General features: G+C 41.7%; 1 protein-coding gene across 4 annotated transcripts in view; it reads left to right on the top strand.

The window, feature by feature from the left end:
- The window catches only part of LOC110501414 (high affinity cGMP-specific 3',5'-cyclic phosphodiesterase 9A), a 35,775-nt gene extending 20,034 nt beyond the window's left edge, over positions 1–15,741 (top strand). For 2 of the 4 annotated variants that reach the window (XM_036958760.2, XM_036958758.2), the window contains exons 7-19: positions 5,374–5,458; positions 5,946–6,006; positions 7,014–7,088; positions 7,269–7,355; positions 7,509–7,613; positions 8,273–8,355; positions 8,474–8,630; positions 8,719–8,832; positions 9,059–9,163; positions 14,855–14,983; positions 15,098–15,193; positions 15,313–15,371; positions 15,488–15,741. In XM_036958760.2, coding sequence (XP_036814655.1) covers positions 5,374–5,458; positions 5,946–6,006; positions 7,014–7,088; positions 7,269–7,355; positions 7,509–7,613; positions 8,273–8,355; positions 8,474–8,630; positions 8,719–8,832; positions 9,059–9,163; positions 14,855–14,983; positions 15,098–15,193; positions 15,313–15,360 — 1,145 coding nt within the window. In that variant the 3' untranslated portion in view covers positions 15,361–15,371; positions 15,488–15,741. Of the gene's footprint in view, positions 1–5,373; positions 5,459–5,945; positions 6,007–6,861; positions 6,937–7,013; positions 7,089–7,268; positions 7,356–7,508; positions 7,614–8,272; positions 8,356–8,473; positions 8,631–8,718; positions 8,833–9,058; positions 9,164–14,854; positions 14,984–15,097; positions 15,194–15,312; positions 15,372–15,487 lie in introns of all 4 variants that reach the window. The other 2 variants (XM_090215580.1, XM_036958759.2) reach the window with 1 other exon arrangement.
- Positions 15,742–19,684: the final 3,943 nt, after the last annotated feature.

The raw sequence follows: 19,684 nt of genomic DNA, 5'->3' as shown, positions 1-19,684 counted from the left end.
GCTCTGAGGACGCGGCTAGGGATGCCGTCTGGGCCGGCAGCCATGCTAGGGTTAACACGCTTAAATGTCTTACTCATGTCGGCCACAGAGAACGAGAGCCCTGGAGTTGTTGAATTGCGACTCCACTTTCTCTGTACTGATGTTTTGCTTGTTTGATTGCCTTACAGAAGGAGTAACTACACCGTTTGTATTCAAACATATTCCCAGTCACCTTGCCATGGTTAAATGCGGTGGTTCGCGCTTTCAGTTTTGCGTGAATGCTGCCATCTATCCATGGTTTCTGGTTTGGGTAGGTTTTAATAGTCACAGTGGGAACAACATTCCCTATACACTTCCTGATGAACTCAGTCACCGTGTCCGTGTATACATCATTGTTATTCTTACAGGTTACCCGGAACAAATCCCAGTCCAAGTAATCAAAACAATCTTGAAGCATGGATTCTGATTGGTCAGATCAGTGTTGAATAGACCTTAGCGCAGGTACTTCCTGTGCATATAGGAATGGGGGAGCAAAATGGGCGGGGGAGGGCCTTGTAGGTATCCCGGAAGAGAGAATAGCAGTGGTTGAGTGTTTTCCCAGCGCGAGTACTGCAGTCAATGTGTTGATAGAACTTCAATAGTGTTTTCCTCAAATTTGCTTTATTACAATCCCCAGCTACAATAAATGCGGCCTCAGGATATGTGGTTTCCAGTTTGCATAAAGTCCAGTGTAGTTCCTTGAGGACCATAGTGGTATCGGCTAGAGGGGGACTATAAACAAATATCATTTTCTTGGGAGGTAATACAGTCGGCATTTGATTGTGTTCTAGGTCAGGTGAACAAAATGACTTGTGTTTCTGTACATTATCACAGTCACACCATGAGTGGTTAATCATGAAACATACACCACCGCCCTTCGTCTTCCCAGAGACTTCTTTATTCTTGTCTGTGTGATGTACTGAGAACCCATCTGGCCGTATGGATAGGGACAGTATATCCAGAGAGAGCCATGATTCCATGAAACAGAGTATGTTACAGTCCCTGATGTCTCTCTGGAAGGAGATCCTCGTCCTGAGCTTGTCTACTTTGTTGACCAGAGACTGAACATTAGCCTTCTGAGTCGGACTACAAGTCCACTCTGAATACCTCTTCTCTGCCGGCGGCGTCTTGGAGCAGCCTCTGGGATAAGTTATATTACCCAGGGGGGTGCGAACAAAGGATCTAATTCGGGAAAATTGTATTCCTGGTCGTAATGCTGGTTACTGCCGCTCTGATATCCAAAATGTATTTCCGGCTGTATGTAATAACACAATTAGCCCAGAATGTTTTTTTTATGTAAGTAACACCCCAAAAAACTAAATACTGCAAAGTTGCTTAGGAGCTAGAAGCAAAGCTGCCATGTCTGTCGGCGCCATCTGTATGCTTTTTAGGGAGACTGGAAAAACACCCCAAATAGTGTCTAGCGGGAAAGTTTCCTTTTAAGGTTAAGAAAAGTAACGTACACCCCTGAAGGAGGGGGATTTAACTATTTAGTAGGGTTTGAATGGGGTGTTTTGTCTTGAGCTATTTAGCAATGCAAATTTGTTCAGCTTTAAAACATACTTGTGTCTCGTGGTTGTTAAACAGTGTTTTTACATTTCAAATAGTGTACAAAACTGTCTACTAACCAAGTTTGGATCTTTGATTTTATATGTGAGCTTTTTTTTAACATAATAGACTGACATACCATACATTCTCTATTCACCTGTTATACACGGGGTGGGTCTAATCCTGGATGCTGATGGGTTAAAACCGCGTTCCAGCCAGTGCCTATTCCACAAGTTACTACCGGCTAAGGCTATGACGTTGAAATGCCTATTTACTGTTCCATCTCACTGTGCTATCCATCAACCCAACCAGGCAATTTATAAACTTTATAAAAATCTCCACTGTAGAAAATCATCTTAGACATGATCTCTAATTTATTTTGGACTAGAATTTGTTTTTCAACAGCGGAGATTTGTATAAACCGTGCTATCTGTCTCTGCGACATTTGCAACATTGTTTCAATATTGAAATTCGATCTCCAGCTGTCCCATATTAATGAACGAGTTGTGAGTCGGGACGAGACAGAGAGGCAGGCAGCTTTTCTTAACCAGCCGAAATCATGAATTAGCGTAATCTTTATGGATATGTATACAAAGAAATGTCAATAGAAAAACAGGTCAAGTTAAATGAAATGCAGCTAGTTTGCTGTATTTCCAGCTTCAGTTTGAATTGATTTTGTTAGCTGTGTTGTTGGCTAGCTCCTCTAAACAGTGTCCTGACGAGAGAGCACATTTTCATTAGCTCATTGTTATAGATGTATCCAAATGCTAGAAAACAGCTTAAATAAATGCAAATCATGCTACTTTTCTGTTATTTGGGTTTCACTGTTTGACGTGACTGTGTTAGCCCAAGTTGGCTGGCTAGCAAGTAAGGGGATAACAACTGGCAATAGAGGGGCCTCCCGAGTTGCGCAGCGGTCGAAGGTGTTGCGGTGTCACGACAGCATGGGGTTTGATCTCAGGCTGTGTCACAACCGGCCATGACTGGGAGTCCCATAGGGCGGCACACAATTGGCCCAGCGTCGTCCAGGTTAGGGGAGGGTTTTTAGGGGAGGGTTTGGCCAGGGGGGCTTAACTTGGCTCATCGCGCTCTAGTGGCGGGCCAGGCGCCTGCAAGCTGACCCTCATCGTCAGTTGAACAGTGTTTCCTCCGACACATTGGTGCAGCTGGCTTCCGGGTTAAGTGAGTGTGTGTTAAGAAGCAGCAGGACTTGGAGGGTCATGTTTGGAGGATGCATGACTCAATCTTCGCCTCTCCCAAGCCCGTTGGTGAGTTGTAGCGATGAGACAAGATCGTAACTGGATTACAATTGGATATCACAAAATTAGGGAGAAAACTGGCTTCTGAGGTTTGACATTTCCAGGTTGAAATTTCTGACTTGATTTTCCCTTATGAAAAATGTATCAGCCTCTACACAAATGTCCATTAATTATAATCAACATAATAATTCACATTTCCTGTTGCAGCAGGATTATTTTCCTGCTGTGGCAAACTGGCTCAAATGAACCTCCTACATCAGTATTATGTTCTCTACTCTAGTTTAACCTCATATTATTATTTTCTGACCTCATGTTATTCACCTGGACATTGACCAAAGATAAATCACATAGAAAAACTATAGACTAGGTGGGAATTATGCTTTATCATAAACTTGTACAATGCTAGCTGTAGCCTTGACATGTATAGCCACTGCTAGACACTATACAGTTAAAGTCGGAAGTTTACATACACTTAGGTTAGAGTCATTAAAACTCATTTTTCAACCACTCCACAAATTTCTTGATAACAAACTATAGTTTTGGCAAGTTGGTTAGGACATCTACTTTGTGCATAACACAAGTAATTTTTCCAACAATTGTTTACAGACAGATTATTTCACTTATTTTTTTATTTTATTTCACCTTTATTTAACCAGGTAGGCAAGTTGAGAACACGTTCTCATTTACAATTGCGACCTGGCCAAGATAAAGCAAAGCAGTTCGACACATACAACAACACAGAGTTACACAAGGAGTAAAACAAACATACAGTCAAGAATACAGTAGAAAAATAAGTATATATACAATGTGAGCAAATGAGGTGAGATAAGGGAGGTAAAGGCAAAAAAAAAGGCCATGGTGGCGAAGTAAATACAATATAGCAAGTAAAACACTGGAATGGTAGATTTGCTGTGGAAGAAACTTATAATTGACTATCACAATTCTACCTCTGAGAGATGAACGTACTTCGGTGCGAATAGTGCAAATCAATCCCAGAACAACAGCAAAGGACCCTGTGAAGACGCTGGAGGAAACTGGTACAAAAGTATCCATATCCACAGTAAAACGAGTCCTATATCGACACAACCTGAAAGGCCGCTCAGCAAGGAAGAAGCCACTGCTCCAAAACCAGACTACGGTTTGCAACTGCACATGGGGACAAAGATCGTACTTTTTTGAGAAATGTCCACTGGTCTGATGAAGCAAAAATAGAACTGGTTGGCCATAATGACCATCGTTATGTTTGGAGGAAAAAGGGGGAAACTTGTAAGCCGAAGAACACCATCCCAACCGTGAAGCACGGGAGTGGCAGCAAGCATCATGTTGTGGGGTGCTTTGCTGCAGGAGGGACTGGTGCACTTCACAAAATAGATGAAGTCATGAGGGAGGACAATTATGTGGATATTTGAAGCAACATCTCAAGACATAAGTCAGGAAGTTAGAGCATGGTCGCAAATGGGTCTTCCAAATGGACAATGACCCCAAGCATACTTCCAAAGTTGTGGCAAAATGGCTTAAGGACAACAAAGTCAAGGTATTGGAGTGGCCATCACAAATCCCTGACCTCAATCCTTTAGAACATTTGTGGGCAGAACTGAAAAAGCGTGTGTGAGCAAGGTGACCTACAAACCTGACTCAGTTACACCAGCTCTGTCAGGAGGAATGGGCCAAAATTCACCAAATTTATTGTGGGAAGCTTGTGGAAGGCTACCCAAAATGTTTGACCCAAGTTAAACAATCTAAAGCCAATGCTACCAAATACTAATTGAGTGTATGTACACTTCTGAGTATTTCTGTAGGGGATGATACACTCTTCCTAAGGGAAAATCAAGTCTGAAATTTCAAAGTGGAAATTAAAAACTTCAGAAGCCTTTTTAAACATCAAATACACTACACATTTTAAATGACCTGCATTGCTGGAAAGTTATCCTACAACATGGTGATCAAATTAAGATCCGACATCTATGCTAGCTGTCCTTGACCCTATGGTAAATCATAGTGCTGCCTATTTAATCTATTTCTGTCCATTTTGTTGTGTGCAAGGAAGTTTGTTTACACTGTCCCACACTATGCTCGCTGGCTTCCCTTTGAGCTTTGATTTGATGTGTTAGATCTCTCTAATCAGATTGTAAAAACAGATATAAAATTGAATTGATATAGATGGCTTGATATGCCTCATTCCGTCAAAGTACCGGTAGTACATTGGATTTCCTCCAATTTTTGCACACTACTGTATGTTTAAAAGGCCTTTATGGCCTTCAACTGTTCTGTCACAATTTGTTCCATACACGCATGGTGCCCCAGCCTCACTGTGCAGTCCAGTGGGAACATTTAATCAGTAATCAATCTTTAATCATTACATCGTCCTTCACTGTGAAGTACTGCTACTGTGATGGCTGGGGGGGGTGTTTTGAGGTTAATTTGTTCCGGGTGACTGACTGCTTCAGGCCCAGGTCACCTGATTATTGGTTACATAGGATATATTAACCCCTCTTTCTCTCTCTCTTTTTTTCTTTCTTTCTTTCCCTCTCTCATTCTCTCTCTGCAGTGGAAGGGATGAAGGTGGTGGAGATAGAGAAGTGTCGCAGCGACATCAAGAAGCTCCGGGAGGAGATGGCCTCCCGGAACAACAGGTTAGTCACATGGTTATCTGATCATCTTTGAACCTTGACCTCTAGCTTTGACTTGAATCATGATAACGATTAATCTTGACCCTTTAGCTTTGACCTGAATCCTGATAAAGATGTCCAATGTAAGCCTAAATGGTGTTTGTTTTCTGCGTCTTATATTGAATAGTCTTTCTTAGCTCCTAGTTAGAGGAAGTTAGTAGAGGAAGTGTTGGAGGAAAACTTCCTCTCCCCTGTCTGTCATTAGCAGGGCTTTAAAATGACTGCCCCCAGATCAGTAAGTAGCTTTGCACGTGCCTTGGCTTGTGCGAGCAGTAATGGCTCATACTGATATTGTTACAGACTGTTACATCCTGTTATATAGGCCTACTGATATTCTTACGAAGGCTTGCTTATATCTTAATATTTAATATTTCATTACAGTCTTCGCACTATGTTGTGTGTGTCTATGGTTGGATTTTATTAATTGGTTACTGCTTGCTTTGTACTGTAGTCATTTCCTGGATGACAACAAGAAGCTGACACCTCGCAGAGATGTGCCCTCTTACCCCAAAGTAAGTGAGTGGTCTGCAAATTCCTCCTACTTCATTGTCACTGTCAGTCTGTGTTTTGTCATTGTCAATGAGCTTGTTATCAGGTATTGTATGTCCATAGCGTCAGAACACCACTTTTGAATGTCCAGAATCAGTTGTGTGATCCTCTGGTCCTCCGTAGCGCAGTTGGTAGATCATGGTTCTTGAAACATCAGGATAGTGGGTTCCATTCCTGGAAACACCCATACGTAAAAAAATGATGCACACATGACTTTGGATAAAAGCATCTGCTAAATGGCATTCCAATGAAAATAGTGTGAGAGATGCACCTCCTATTATCAGACACAGCATCAAAGATGATTTCCATTTAAAAAATGGTCAAGGTTCCTGTCTGTGTAAGTGGGCGTTCCCTCACTTGCGTGAGCATGATTTCCCGTGTGAGCTCACGGTTCCTCTGTAATATCTGGCGTGCTCATAAGATAGAGGGAACGCCCACTTACACAGACAAAATTGCTTTCAATGGGAAACTGCCCAACAACAGTCATCTCTGGTCTACTTATTCCCCCCACCCACGCTCACCCGCCCCGCCCTACCAGAAAAAAATTACCCTGTGAGATGTTCATTTCCGTCTCTGACAGCTTGTCCCTAGTTAGGTGTACCCATCTTAGATGTGCCTGTGTTTCCCCTAGATTTCATTGGTAGGCGGAGTGCAAAGGACCTAGTGGCAAGCTGCCTCACTTAAAGAAATACAGGGTGAAACTAACTGAGGTTAAACCTGTAGTCAGGTATGCCCAGGTGTGTGTGTATGTGTGTGTAGAGGTGAGCCCACAGCCAGCGGAGAAAAACAGGGTTAACTGGGAGCTCTGTCGCCTGCAGTACATGCTCTCGCAGCAGACCATAGATGCCCTCAGAAAGCCTGCCTTTGGCCTCTGGCTGTGGGAGTCCAACGAGGTAAGATGCTGACTTCACTTTGTTCTTCTCTCTCCGCCCCTTCTGTTCTCTATCTGCATGCGTGTGCGTGTGTGTAGTACCACCTGTCTCAGGAGACAGTGGAAGCTCTCAGACAACCCACCTTTGATGTGTGGCAGTGGGAGCCCAATGAGGTGAGGACAGGGGGTTGGGCCCTAGAGGTTCAACTTCCATAAACACTCAACTCAACCATAGAGTTGTTGACCATAGAGGATCAACTACAACCATATATAACTGTTGACCATATGTGGTCAACCGCAACAAAGTATCGCTCACCTTCGGTCTCACTCCTCCTCCTTGCTTCATGTGACCAGATGCTGAGCTGCCTGGAGCACATGTACCACGACTTGGACCTGGTCAAGGACTTCAACATGAACCCCATCACACTGAAGCGGTGGCTGGTAAGACGGCTAGAGATATCTACAACTTTTCAGAATCTGCTGCTGCTCCACTTGTTTCATGTTACGAGTGGTAGGTTTGTTGTCGCTGTCTAGTGGTCTCACACATTCACTCATTCTTCCCTCTTTCTCTCATCCCCTCCTCCCTCCCTGCAGCTTTGTATCCATGACAACTACAGGATGAATCCCTTTCATAACTTCCGTCACTGTTTTTGTGTCACCCAGATGATGTACAGCATGATCTGCCTCTGCAGCCTACAGGTAATACCGCAGTAATACCACAGTAATACTAGAGAGAAGCTGAGAGATGTGTCTGAAAGATAAATTCTACTCCTTTGGAGATGCTCTCTTAGACAGTAATACCACAGTAATACCAAAGGTAATACCAAAGGTAACACAGACGGTAATACCACAGTAATAATACTACAGTAATACAACAGTAATACCACAGTAATATACTACAGTAATACCTCAGCGCTATAAAAGGGCAGCACTAATACTGGAGGGATGAGAATGAGGGGTTGGTGAGGAAGAATTATGTTTGTACTTGAAGAGGAGGGGCGAGGGGGAGGGAGAGAAAAGCTGAGAGGTGTCTGAGAGATAAATTCTACTCCCTTGGAGACGCTCCCTTAGACATCATCTCGAACCCTGTTGTCATGGACAACCATTCATGACAGGTTTATAAATCAAAGCCTATAATGGCCGATTACAAGACGCCCATGTTAATGATGTGCTAATGAGATCTCACAAACACACACTCTTTCACACAACACACACTCACTTACACAAACATGCATGTACCTACGTGTGCATAGTTGCATGATGCACACACACAAACATACACACACACATGCTAACACAGATGGCCCATTAGTTGTGCCACTTATAATAATAATAATTGTGAATTGTGTGTCTTCCAGGAGACGTTCACCCAGGTGGACATTCTGATTCTGATGACAGCTGCAGTGTGCCACGATCTGGATCACCCCGGATACAACAACATGTAATCCATGCTTTTATTCTCGCTCTCTCTCTCTCTTACTCTACCACTGCCATCTGTCTATCCTAGTTCGATATAGTCCACGTTCCATTCAACAAACAAGCCCCTCTCTGTCTCTCAGGTACCAGATAAATGCACGGACGGAGTTGGCAGTACGCTACAATGACATCTCCCCTCTGGAGAATCACCACTGTGCCGTAGCCTTCCAGATCTTCTCCCAGCCCGACTGCAACATCTTCTCCACCTTTGACCCCGAGGCCTTCAAACAGATACGCCAGGTAGTGTGTGTGTGTGTGTGTGTGTATGTGTACTACTATAGCAGTAGTCTAGTCTATATTCTGATCTAACCGCCTATTTCTGTCTTAGGGAATCATCACACTGATACTGGCCACAGACATGGCACGACATGGCGAGATACTGGACTCCTTCAAGCATAAAGTGGACAGCTTTGACTTCACTGATGAAGAGCATGTCACTTGTGTAAGGATACACATGACTATGTATTTGTCCCTACCATAGAATGCGTATTTTCCACTCCCTTACAGTTTGTGCAGTGTCTTTGTCCTACTGCCCGATGCAGTAATGCTATATTTACAACTTCACTATGTATGTTTGTTAGTCCTTTGTGCTGCTATCTATGTGAAAAAATCGAGTAGACCCCTTCCCTATACTGAACTCTGCACTGTGTGACCTTTGGCCCGCCCAGCTGAAGATGGTGCTCATTAAGTGCTGTGACATTTCTAACGAGGTGCGACCCATGGAGGTGGCTGAGCCCTGGGCGGACTGTCTGCTGGAGGAGTACTTCATGCAGGTATGTGAATCCCTATCTATACTGTACACTTACCTACCTATGCATGTATTTCAACAGTAGTTCTAACATGTTTAATTTGGCTCTATACTCCAGCATTTTGGATTTGAGATTAAATGTTTCATTTGAGGTGAAATTTGTCCAAATACTTATGACATCTTCAAATGGGGGGACTAGATATATGAAAAATACCCTCAAATAAAAGGTGACATTCTGTACTGTCACTGAATGTGATTTAATCTCAAATCCAAAATACTGGTATAGTATAGAGCCAAATAGAACTGTCCAAATACATACAAATACATACAAAGGGGAGTTTTTTATTTATTTATATAGTACATAGCCTACTGTGTAAACCCCCATATACTGTATACGTGTTTTTATACAGTGCATAGCCTACTGTGTAAACTCCCATATACTGTATATGTGTTTTTATACAGTACATAGCCTACTGTGTAATTCAAGGTATGTGTCATACCTGCCTCATATCTCAATATTGATACATTAGTCTGTGTGAAAATGGAACAACACATTTCCTGAAACATTGTATTTTGACATACAGTATACAGTGCCTTCAGATATATCCCTCAACTTTTTCCACATTTTGCTGTGTTGCAAAGTGGGATTACAATTGATTGAATTGCCATGTTTCTAACATTTGTAAAATAAATATGAAAAGTTAAAAAAAAAAAACGAATATAGTATTCAACCCCCTGAGTCAATACATGTTAGACTCACCTTTAGCTGTGATTACAGCTATGAGTCTTTCTGAGCTTTGCACACCTGGATGGTACAACATGTATTATTTGTTTTATTCTTTACGCTCTGTCAAGTCGGTTGTTGATCATTGCTAGACAAACATTTTCAGGTTTTGCCATATATTTTCCAGACGATTTAAGTCCAAACTGTAACTAGGCCACTCAAGAACGTCCAATTTCGTCTTGATAAGCAACTCCAGTGAATATTTGGCTTCCTTTTTTTCACTCTGTCATTTAGGTTCATTTTGTTTAGTAACAACAATATTGTTGATCCATCCTCTGTTTTCTCCTATCACGGCCATTCAACTCTTTCACTGTTTTAAAGTCCAAAAGCTGAAGAACATGCGCACATCCAGGTACTTTCCACAGGTGCTGGAGTTGTAGCCAAACTCCTGGAAAACAGAAAGGAAAACACTGCTCACTGCTGCTCATGCTCCCAGGTGATATTTATTTAGAACTACGTTTCGACCCTTAGGTCCTCATCAGGCATCAACATCTCAGGTGGGTGTAGAAGGTCCTATGTATAGGGGCAGTACTCAGTGACTTCCTGAAACATTAGGTAAACAAAAAAAAAATGTTTAACACATTTCAATGTATCAAAATATATGATCACACTATCACGACTCAGGATATGACCCAGATGCAGAGGAGGAGGCGGAGAGTACAGTTGTCATAATATTTATTATACAAGGGGACAGGCCAGGCCAGGGCAGGGCAGGGCAGGGCAGGTCGAGGGCAGGCAGAGGTCAGTAGTCTAGGGCAGAGTCAATGAGGTACAGAATGGTAGGCAGACTCAGGGTCAGGGCAGAGTCAATGAGGTACAGAATGGCAGGCAGGCAGAATGGTCAGAACCGGGAAGACTAGAAAACAATAACTAGAAAGACTCAAAACCGGGAAAACACGCTGGTAAAACTTGACGGGACAAGACGAACTGGCAACAGACAAACAGAAAACACAGGTATAAATACACAGGGGATAATGGGGACAAATGGGAGACACCTGGTGGGGGGTGGAGACAGGCACAAGACAGGTGAAACAGATCAGGGCGTGATACATACACAAGGAATGTGATCAATATTTACAGTAATATACATACACATACAATATTCAATTAGGATTCAAAAAAACTATTAGGACATATTGAAACTATAAAAACAGTTTCAAGTCAAACTCCTCGTTAAGGCCAAGAGGAGACAGTGTGTTCAGCCTGTGGATCCAGAAAGAATCCCTTTGAAGAAGTTTACTCTCAATGTCCCCTCCCCTGCATAACATCTTGACCATTTCTATTCCAATGTATCTCAGAGAACTAATAGGATGTCCAGTACAAAATGAACAGAAACCATATTTCTTGTCTCACCTGTCCGTATATTGCTACGGTGCTCACTGATCCGTGTCTTAAGGCTTCTACGGGTTTCCCCTATGTAAGACAGACCACAAGGACATTTCCAACATGTAAATAACATTGGTGGATATGCAGATAATCAGGCCCTTTTAACTTAAATCTTTGTCCCGTGCGGTTGGTGGGTAAATGAGTTGCATTTGTACGTGAAGCTGCATTGAGCTCATTGGCCACATTTGTAATTATCCTCCGGAAAGTCTCCCTTTTCTCTGGTGGGTAATCAGATTTAACCACGATGTCTCTCACGTTTGTGCGTCTTTTTAAAGACCGTATGTGGGGATATTTAAAAATGGGTTTCAATTGTGGGTCATTATCAATAATGTACCAGTCCTTCCTGATAATGTCCTTAAATGCCTTCCCCAATGTTTCAGTATCGGTGAGTATTGGGTGAAGCATGATGGGACACATTCTGCTTTTTCTTGAACTTTTGTTTGAAGGTTTTCTAACTGTGTCCTTCAAACTGATCATTGACATGTTTTACCCGATTGTCTTTGTACCGCATTTCCTTAAACCTTTGCGTGAGGTCCGTGGTCTGGTTCGGATAAGAGGCATCAGAGCGGCATTTTCTTCTGATACGACTGAATTGACTTATAGGGAGACTTTTAATAAGTGGACGTGGATGAAAGCTGTCACCTCTGAGGGTGTTCCTGTCCGTAGGTTTCGTATAGACATCTGTGGAGAGGGAGGTTTTGTCCTTGATAACCATCACATCAAGAAAACTGATTTGTGATAGGTCATAGTTAATGGTGAAATGAAGGTGTTCATTCATATAGTTTTGATAAGCATGGAATTCCAAAAGTTTGTCCTGGGTGCCTGCATAGTTCACGAAAATGTCAACCAAATATCTCAGAATTAGGAGAATATTGGAGAGAAAGGGGTTAAGGTCTGGATTCAGCACCAACTGTTTTTCAAACATTCCTAGAGATATATATATATTTACAGTATAGCAGTCAAAAGTTTGGACACACCTACTAATTCAAGGGTTTTTCTTCATTTGTTACTATTTTCTAGAGTAATAGTGAAGATGTCAAAACTATGAAATAACACATATGGAATCATGTAGTAAGCAAAAAAGTGTTAAACAAATCTAAATATATTTCATTTTAGATTCTTCAAAGTAGCTACCCTTTGCCTGGATGACACCTTTGCGCACTCTTGGCATTCTCTCAAAGGAATGCTTTACCAACAGTCTTGAAGGAGTTCCCACATATGCTGAGCACTAGTTGGCTGCTTTTCCTTCACTCTGCGGTCCACCTCATCCCAAACCATCTCAATTGGGTTGAGGTTGGGTAATTGTGGATGCCAGGTCACCTGATGCAGCACTCAATCACTCTCATTGGTCAAATCACAGACACCAGCACCAGCAAAGCACCATCACACCTCCTCCTCCATGCTTCACGGTGGGAACCACACATGCTGAGATCATACGTTCACCTACTCTGCATCTCACAAAGACACGGCGGTTGGAACCCGAAATCTCAAATTCTGACTCATCTGACCAAAGGACAGATTTCCACCGGTCTAATGTCCATTGCTCATGTTTCTTGTCCCAAGCAAGTCTCTTCTTATTATTGGTGTCCTTTAGTAGTGGTTTCTTTGCAGCAATTTGACCATGAAGGCCTGATTCACGCCGTCTCCTCTGAACAGTTGATGTTGAGATGTCTGTTACTTAAACTCTGTGACGCCTTTATTTGGGCTGCAATCAGAGGTGCCGTTAACTCTACTGAACTTATCCTCTGCAGCAGAGGTAACTCTGGGTCCTCCTTTCCTGTGGCGGTCCTCGTGAAAGTCAGTTTAATCACAGCGCTTGATGGTTTTTGCAACTGCAGTTGAAGAAACTTTGAAAGTTATTGACATTTTCCGCTATCTTCTGTATACCAACCCTACTGTACCTTGTCACAACACAACGGATTGACTCGAACGCATTCAGAAGGAAAGAAATTCCACAAATTAACTTTTAACAAGGCACACCTGTTAATTGAAATGCATTCCAGGTGACTACCTCATGAAGCTGGTTGAGAGAATGCCAAGAGTGTGCAAAGCTGTCATCAAGCCAAAGGGTGGCTACTTTGAAGAATCTCAAAAATAAAATACATTTTGATTTGTTTAACACTTTTTTTTTGGTTACTACATGATTCCATATGTGTTATTTCATATGTTGTATGTATTCACTATTATTCTACAATGTAGAAAATGGTAATAATGAAAAACCCTTGAATGTGTACTGTAGGTGTGTACAAGCTTTTGACTGGTACTGTATATCTAGAAATGTTTGAAAAACAGGTAGTGCTGAATCCAGTGATGCCGAAACCCAATAAATTACTGGAAGTTTATGTATAGAGTGTGCGACTCTATTTTTTTATAGCTCATAGTTTAGTCAGCACATAAAATAATTATCTCTGGGTGTGTGCCAGCTCATGTTTTTTTATTCAAGTATATAGAATGGTAACATGAAGAGTACACAGAATTTAATTTTCAGGTATATGGTCCACAATTTCTTTTTAAATATGTAAAATCAATAGAGTCTCTAGCATACGTGGGGAGGGAGATCGCCCAGGGTTTCACAAAATGGTTTACAAAGGTAGAGATATTCTCTGTCCGTTACTACTCACAATGGGCCTGCCTGGTATAGGTGGTGTCATGCTCTTGTGAATTTTGGGTAGCGCGTATATGACAGGTATGTTTGGGCAGTCAACTTTCATATACTCATATTGTCTTTGTAATTTCCCCTCCATTCAAAAATTGACAATTTAATATGGATCAGAGTTGAATTGATTAGTAGGGTTCTTTGGGAGTCTTTTGTAAAATTCATCATCACCATGTTGTCTCAGAATTTGTTTTAAAGTCACAATTGGCCTCATGGAGAAATTCATGAGCGGTTTTCTTTCTCTCCAGCAACTGAGTTAGGAAGGACGCCTGTATCTTTGTAGTGACTGAGTGTATTGATACACCATCCAAAGTACAATGAATAAGTTCACCATGTTCAAAGGGATATTCAATGTCTGCTTTTTATTTTTACCCATCTACCAATGGGTGCCCTTCTTTGCCTCTGAAAACATCCGTGGACTTTTTCCTTGGTTAAATCTGTGTTTGAAATGCACTGCTCGACTGAGTAAGCTTACAATTATCTGTATGTGTGGGATACAGAGATGAGGTAGTCATTAAAATATATGTATGTATATATTGTACACAGAGTGAGTCCATGCAACTTATTATATGACTTGTTAAGCACATTTTTACTCCTGAACTTATTTAGGCTTGCCATAAAGTGGATGAATACTTATTTACTCAAGACATTTCAGCTTTTCATTTTTAATGAATTTGTAAAAATGTGAACTCATCGGATATTGTTGGTATGCCAGTGACACACAATCTTGACTTCATCCATTTTAAATTCAAGCTGTAACACGACAAAATGTGGGGAAAGTAAAGGGCTGTGAATACTTTGAAAGTACTGTAGATACACTATTTACCATTTGTATAAAGAATTATGGATTGCACTGACATCTTTCTCTCTCTTCTCCACCCTTTCCACAGAGTGACAGGGAGAAGGCAGAGGGTCTGCCTGTGGCCCCCTTCATGGACAGAGAGAAGGTCACCAAACCCACCGCTCAGATCGGTTTCATCAAGTTTGTCCTCATCCCCATGTTTGAGACCGTCATGAAGGTGAGCCATGGATGGATGGGACTATAAAAAGAGAATGTTGGAGTGATAGGACTGTGATGATGATGATGATGATGGTAAACGCCTGCCTCCTTTCTCTCTCTGTGTGTGTCTCAGCTGTTCCCTCAGATTGAGGATGTGATGGTCCAGCCTCTGAGAGAGTCGCGAGACAGATACGAAGAGCTCAAGCAGATTGACGATGCCATGAATGAGGTCAGAGGTATTTGTGTGTGTACATGTGTTTTTTATTTTTTTTATATAAGAAGGACATGTTTGCATGTTCTTATGTGTAGCAGCGGTGACTAACAGTCCTGTGAATGTTTCTACTTTAGGTGCAGAAAAAGAAAAGTGAGAACTTGACTATGGGGAAGAAGAAATGAAAAGCACAAAGGTAGGTGTTTTTAAACTGGCTGCATTGAGCAAAGTCTTTCTCTATACTGTATGGCTCTGGTGCGGTGTAGATGAAATGAATGTGTGTTCCTCTGTTTTAACTCAAACTTCCTACAGTGGTAAAGGTTGAGTCAGCATAGTCTGAGGAATGGGACCAGAGGAAGATGGAAACAGACCAAGCTACTTGACTGACTGGCCGGATGGACAATCCAAAAGCTTTTATCAGGGAATGTCGACTTGTACAGCAGACTACTTCAGTGAACAATATTTAGATTTTCTCTTGTTTTTTTTATGTTGTTTTATACAGAATGTACAGATTTTTAGTTGCCTTCGTTGTTTCCTACAAAATAAAAGGTTTACTTTAATTATAACCTTTCACATAATGTTTTTTATTTTGTTTTAAAACATATATTGCCATTATTAAAGCTTATTAGTCTTATTTCTAGACGTATTTATGTTCATTTTAGCTGTGGATAAGTTTCATATGATTAAGATAGACAGAATGGATGAGGAGCACTTGTTACACTCTCTGTTCTACTCTTTGCCATGTAGCGCGTCAGCCTGTGCACTCAGCATTCTGAACATTCCAAACATCATACACACGTGGCCTTGTTGCTGTAGATCAGAAATGTGCCTTCCTTCCATATGCCTCCACTCCCTGTTTACTTTCTGCATATTCCTAGCGAACATAGCAACTATTGAAGGTTTAAGGAGCTGTCAGTGTGGGGGTGACCCATACAAAACGTGACTTAGTCAAACAGGATGTTGAAACACCTAAAGCCTTTCAATGCAGAACATACATGCCAAACATACAAGGGTTTATTTTAAGAAGAAAATGCATGGTAAGAGTATTATGGAGGGTAGACAATGAATGACAGATATGCACTGCCACTGCAGCATGATCAGAATCCTGTTCCCCTGGTTAGACGTTGCATTCATCAACCAATGGTTGCGTGCCACGTCAACAACTTTGATGTCGGGCACCAGATTGCTGTGTGGTTAGCTGATAAGTAAAATACCTATCCAGGCATGGTGAGATCTGGCATGAGTCAACAATGCCTGGGCAGGGGAACGTGCTCATGATGGCAACATACTGTACTTTGACAGTGGAAGGACTTGGGCCCCCAGTGGTCAAGGTATGACACTACAGGCACATCCTGACTAGTTCAGAGGGGTATTAGTATTTCAGAAAGATGGTTTAACAAATTCAGGGTTCCCTGAACATATCTGGCTTGTGTTAACCAGGTGAGGGAGTCCAGGATTCCTTGGTTCCAGAACAGACGCTTCTCATTTAAGTTGTTAGCCTAAGTGGAGCGCAGATTGGTTGATCGGGCGCGTGCACGCAACATGAAAAAAGGTCCTCAAGTCGATGACAGAAAAAACAATTGATACGGAGTCAAAAGACAGAGCCCAATATTTCACGTCTACAACAAGAAACAGTTGTAAGAACACACAACGAATATGTTCATATATTCACGAAAACAAGTAATACATCCACTGCCGCAAAAACCATAGAGGGAACCTGGCAGAAAATGGCAGACAGAGCTTGGCCAAGTGTAGTGACACAATTCCAATGTCCAATGTCTAGCTCACACACATGGCTGATTAGTAACAACACTTTGCACTTTATAGAGCACTTTTATTGCACCGCTGGTGATATTAAAGTGTCAAGGCTTTGGCCTAATATGGAAGTTGTTGTAGCCTATGTCACAATTGCAGGTCCATTTCATAGCCTAATGTAGGATTAATAATAATGTATTGAATTCATAGTGCTTTTCATGACAACATGGGCAACAATGAGTTCTCTGTTTAGTTATAACCCAATGGAGGTCACAGGTCATCTGACAAAAGAAGGAAGATCATTTCATGACTGTTTATGAAAATGATTTGATTTGTGTAGGCTACAGTATTCAATAGCTAGCTACCTGTTTGTTTATGCTGTGAATCGATTTTCTCCCCTTCATTTTGGTCTAGAATGGTCTTTGAATGGAGGATATGTGTCCCACCTATAGCACCAATGACGTTTGGAAAATCTGCGGGATGAATTTGGCTATTTATCATGTTTATTATGTTGCTTAGCTTTATTAATTTGAGGTTAGCAAAGCATCGCTGGCAGTCAACCTATCACAGCCTACTTACTATACCTGCAATTCTGTAAAAGTCCTCATTGATTATTATAGGGACAGCTTGATGGCCAGGGAATGCAACAAATACATACACATATATATTCAATGCGATGTAGACTCTTTTTACGGTTCTACACACAGTTGCCTTGCCAAATAGTTGAGCATCGCCCACATTGTACAGGAAACTTCCAGTGGAAAAACATACACAGAGTTTGTATAGCAGTCATAGCAAAACCGCGTTGAGTTACATTTGGTATGGGTTGAGTAAATTGACCAGATATATTATTGACTGTGCGGAAAAATAATTCTGAATTCTTTATGGTCTAAAGGATGTATTCTAGGTCCAATAGTTCGTTCCTACTGGAGAGCCCGGCGAACAATTCAGGCTCCGATTTCAAGTGGATTTTCCAAGAAGGGATAGGCGGTAGTGATGAACAAGAATCTGTTTGGCGGAGAAGTCTTATATTTATTCACCGGACAGGCTAAAATCAAGTTGACGTAGTAGGTAGCAGGTTTGATTCAGAGCATTCGTTGCTATGGTTTCTGACCAGGCTCTCTTTCTGGAGCCTGGAAAGTTTTCACAAATTCGGTTTTGACACATTTCGCTAAATCACTAATCCGGTTTTCTGGAATAGTCCTCTGGAATACCCCTCAAGTGTTACGATACTGATGATTTGTCGCGACAGATTATGTTTCTACTGTTGTGGCTAGGTGGAGTAGGCCGACAGTGCCATCTAGTGGCCACATCAGGGAAAACCGTTAAATCAAATGTTATTTGTCACATGCGCTGAATACAACAGGTGTAGACTTTACTGTGAAATGCTTACTTACGAGCCCTTTCCCAAAAAGGCAGAGTTAAAAATTAAGAAAAAATATAACAAAATAACAATAACGAAACTATATACAAGAAGTACTGGTACCGAGTCAATGTGCAGGTGTAGGTAAGGTAAAAGTGACTAGGCAATCAAGATATATTATAAACAAAGTATCAGCAGTGTGTGTGTGTGTGTGTGTGTGTGTGTGTGTGTGTGTGTGTGTGTGTGTGTTTGTGTTTGTTTGGGGCGTCAGTATGCATCTGTGAGCATTTGTTGTGTGTGTGTGTGTGTACTGTATGTATGTGTGTGTTGGAATGTCAGTGAATGTTGGGAGTAAAAAAAATATGAATGTAAAGTCTCCTCTAAGTCTGACTACTTTGTATTAGAACTACTTAGCTCAGGGGAACATTAGGAGGCAGAAAGGGAGCAGAGTGCATACACACCGCAGGTTAGTTCTGCGCTTTACTGAGGGATGATGAGGGGGCGATGTGGTAATTTGTCGATGTGATGACTCACCCTGATGTGCCTCCCAATGTGGCTGTAGGTTCTCTCTTCAACTCCGGGCTTTCACTGTTGCACTGCAGGGAACAAACAACAACACGGGGGCTCTGTGAACAGTACAAACAACACAGTGAGAGTATAAGAGATACAAACCAAATCTTGGTGTTTGTGTGTGTTTACTAAGCCAATACTGTATAATCTTGTGTTTTTTAAGTCGTGTTTGCTCTACACCTGTACCTTCCAGCTGCTGAAGGGCAACAACCGCTCCTCTGCCCCTTAATCCATCCCAAACAGCTGCACTGAGGGAACTCTGAATCCCAGTTCCACTCACACAAAGCAAGTGTCATCTACAGTGGGGAGAACAAGTATTTGACACACTGCTGATTTTGCAGGTTTTCCTACTTACAAAGCATGTAGAGGTCTGTAATTTTTATCATAGGTACACTTCAACTGTGAGAGACGGAATCTAAAACAAAAATTCAGAAAATCGCATTGTATGATTTTTAAGTCATTCATTTGCATTTTATTGCATGACTTAAGTATTTGATCACCTACTAACCAGTAAGAATTCCGGCTCTCACAGACCTGTTAGTTTTTCTTTAAGAAGCTCTCCTGTTCTCCACTCATTACCTGTATTAACTGCACCTGTTTGAACTCGTTACCTGTATAAAAGACACCTGTCCACACACTCAATCAAGGACATCAGGGTTAAAATTGTAGACCTGCACAAGGCTGGGATGGGCTACAGGACAATAGGCAAGCAGCTTGGTGAGAAGGCAACAACTGTTGGCGCAATTATTAGAAAATGGAAGAAGTTCAAGATGAAGGTCAATCACCCTCGGTCTGGGGCTCCATGCAAGATCTCACCTCTT

Source organism: Oncorhynchus mykiss, chromosome 22, assembly GCF_057628025.1.
Source record: "Oncorhynchus mykiss isolate SJ-2025 chromosome 22, ASM5762802v1, whole genome shotgun sequence".
Taxonomy (NCBI): domain Eukaryota; kingdom Metazoa; phylum Chordata; class Actinopteri; order Salmoniformes; family Salmonidae; genus Oncorhynchus; species Oncorhynchus mykiss.
The sequence above is the reverse complement of the archived record's forward strand: the minus strand, read 5'-3'. Positions and strand labels throughout refer to the sequence as shown.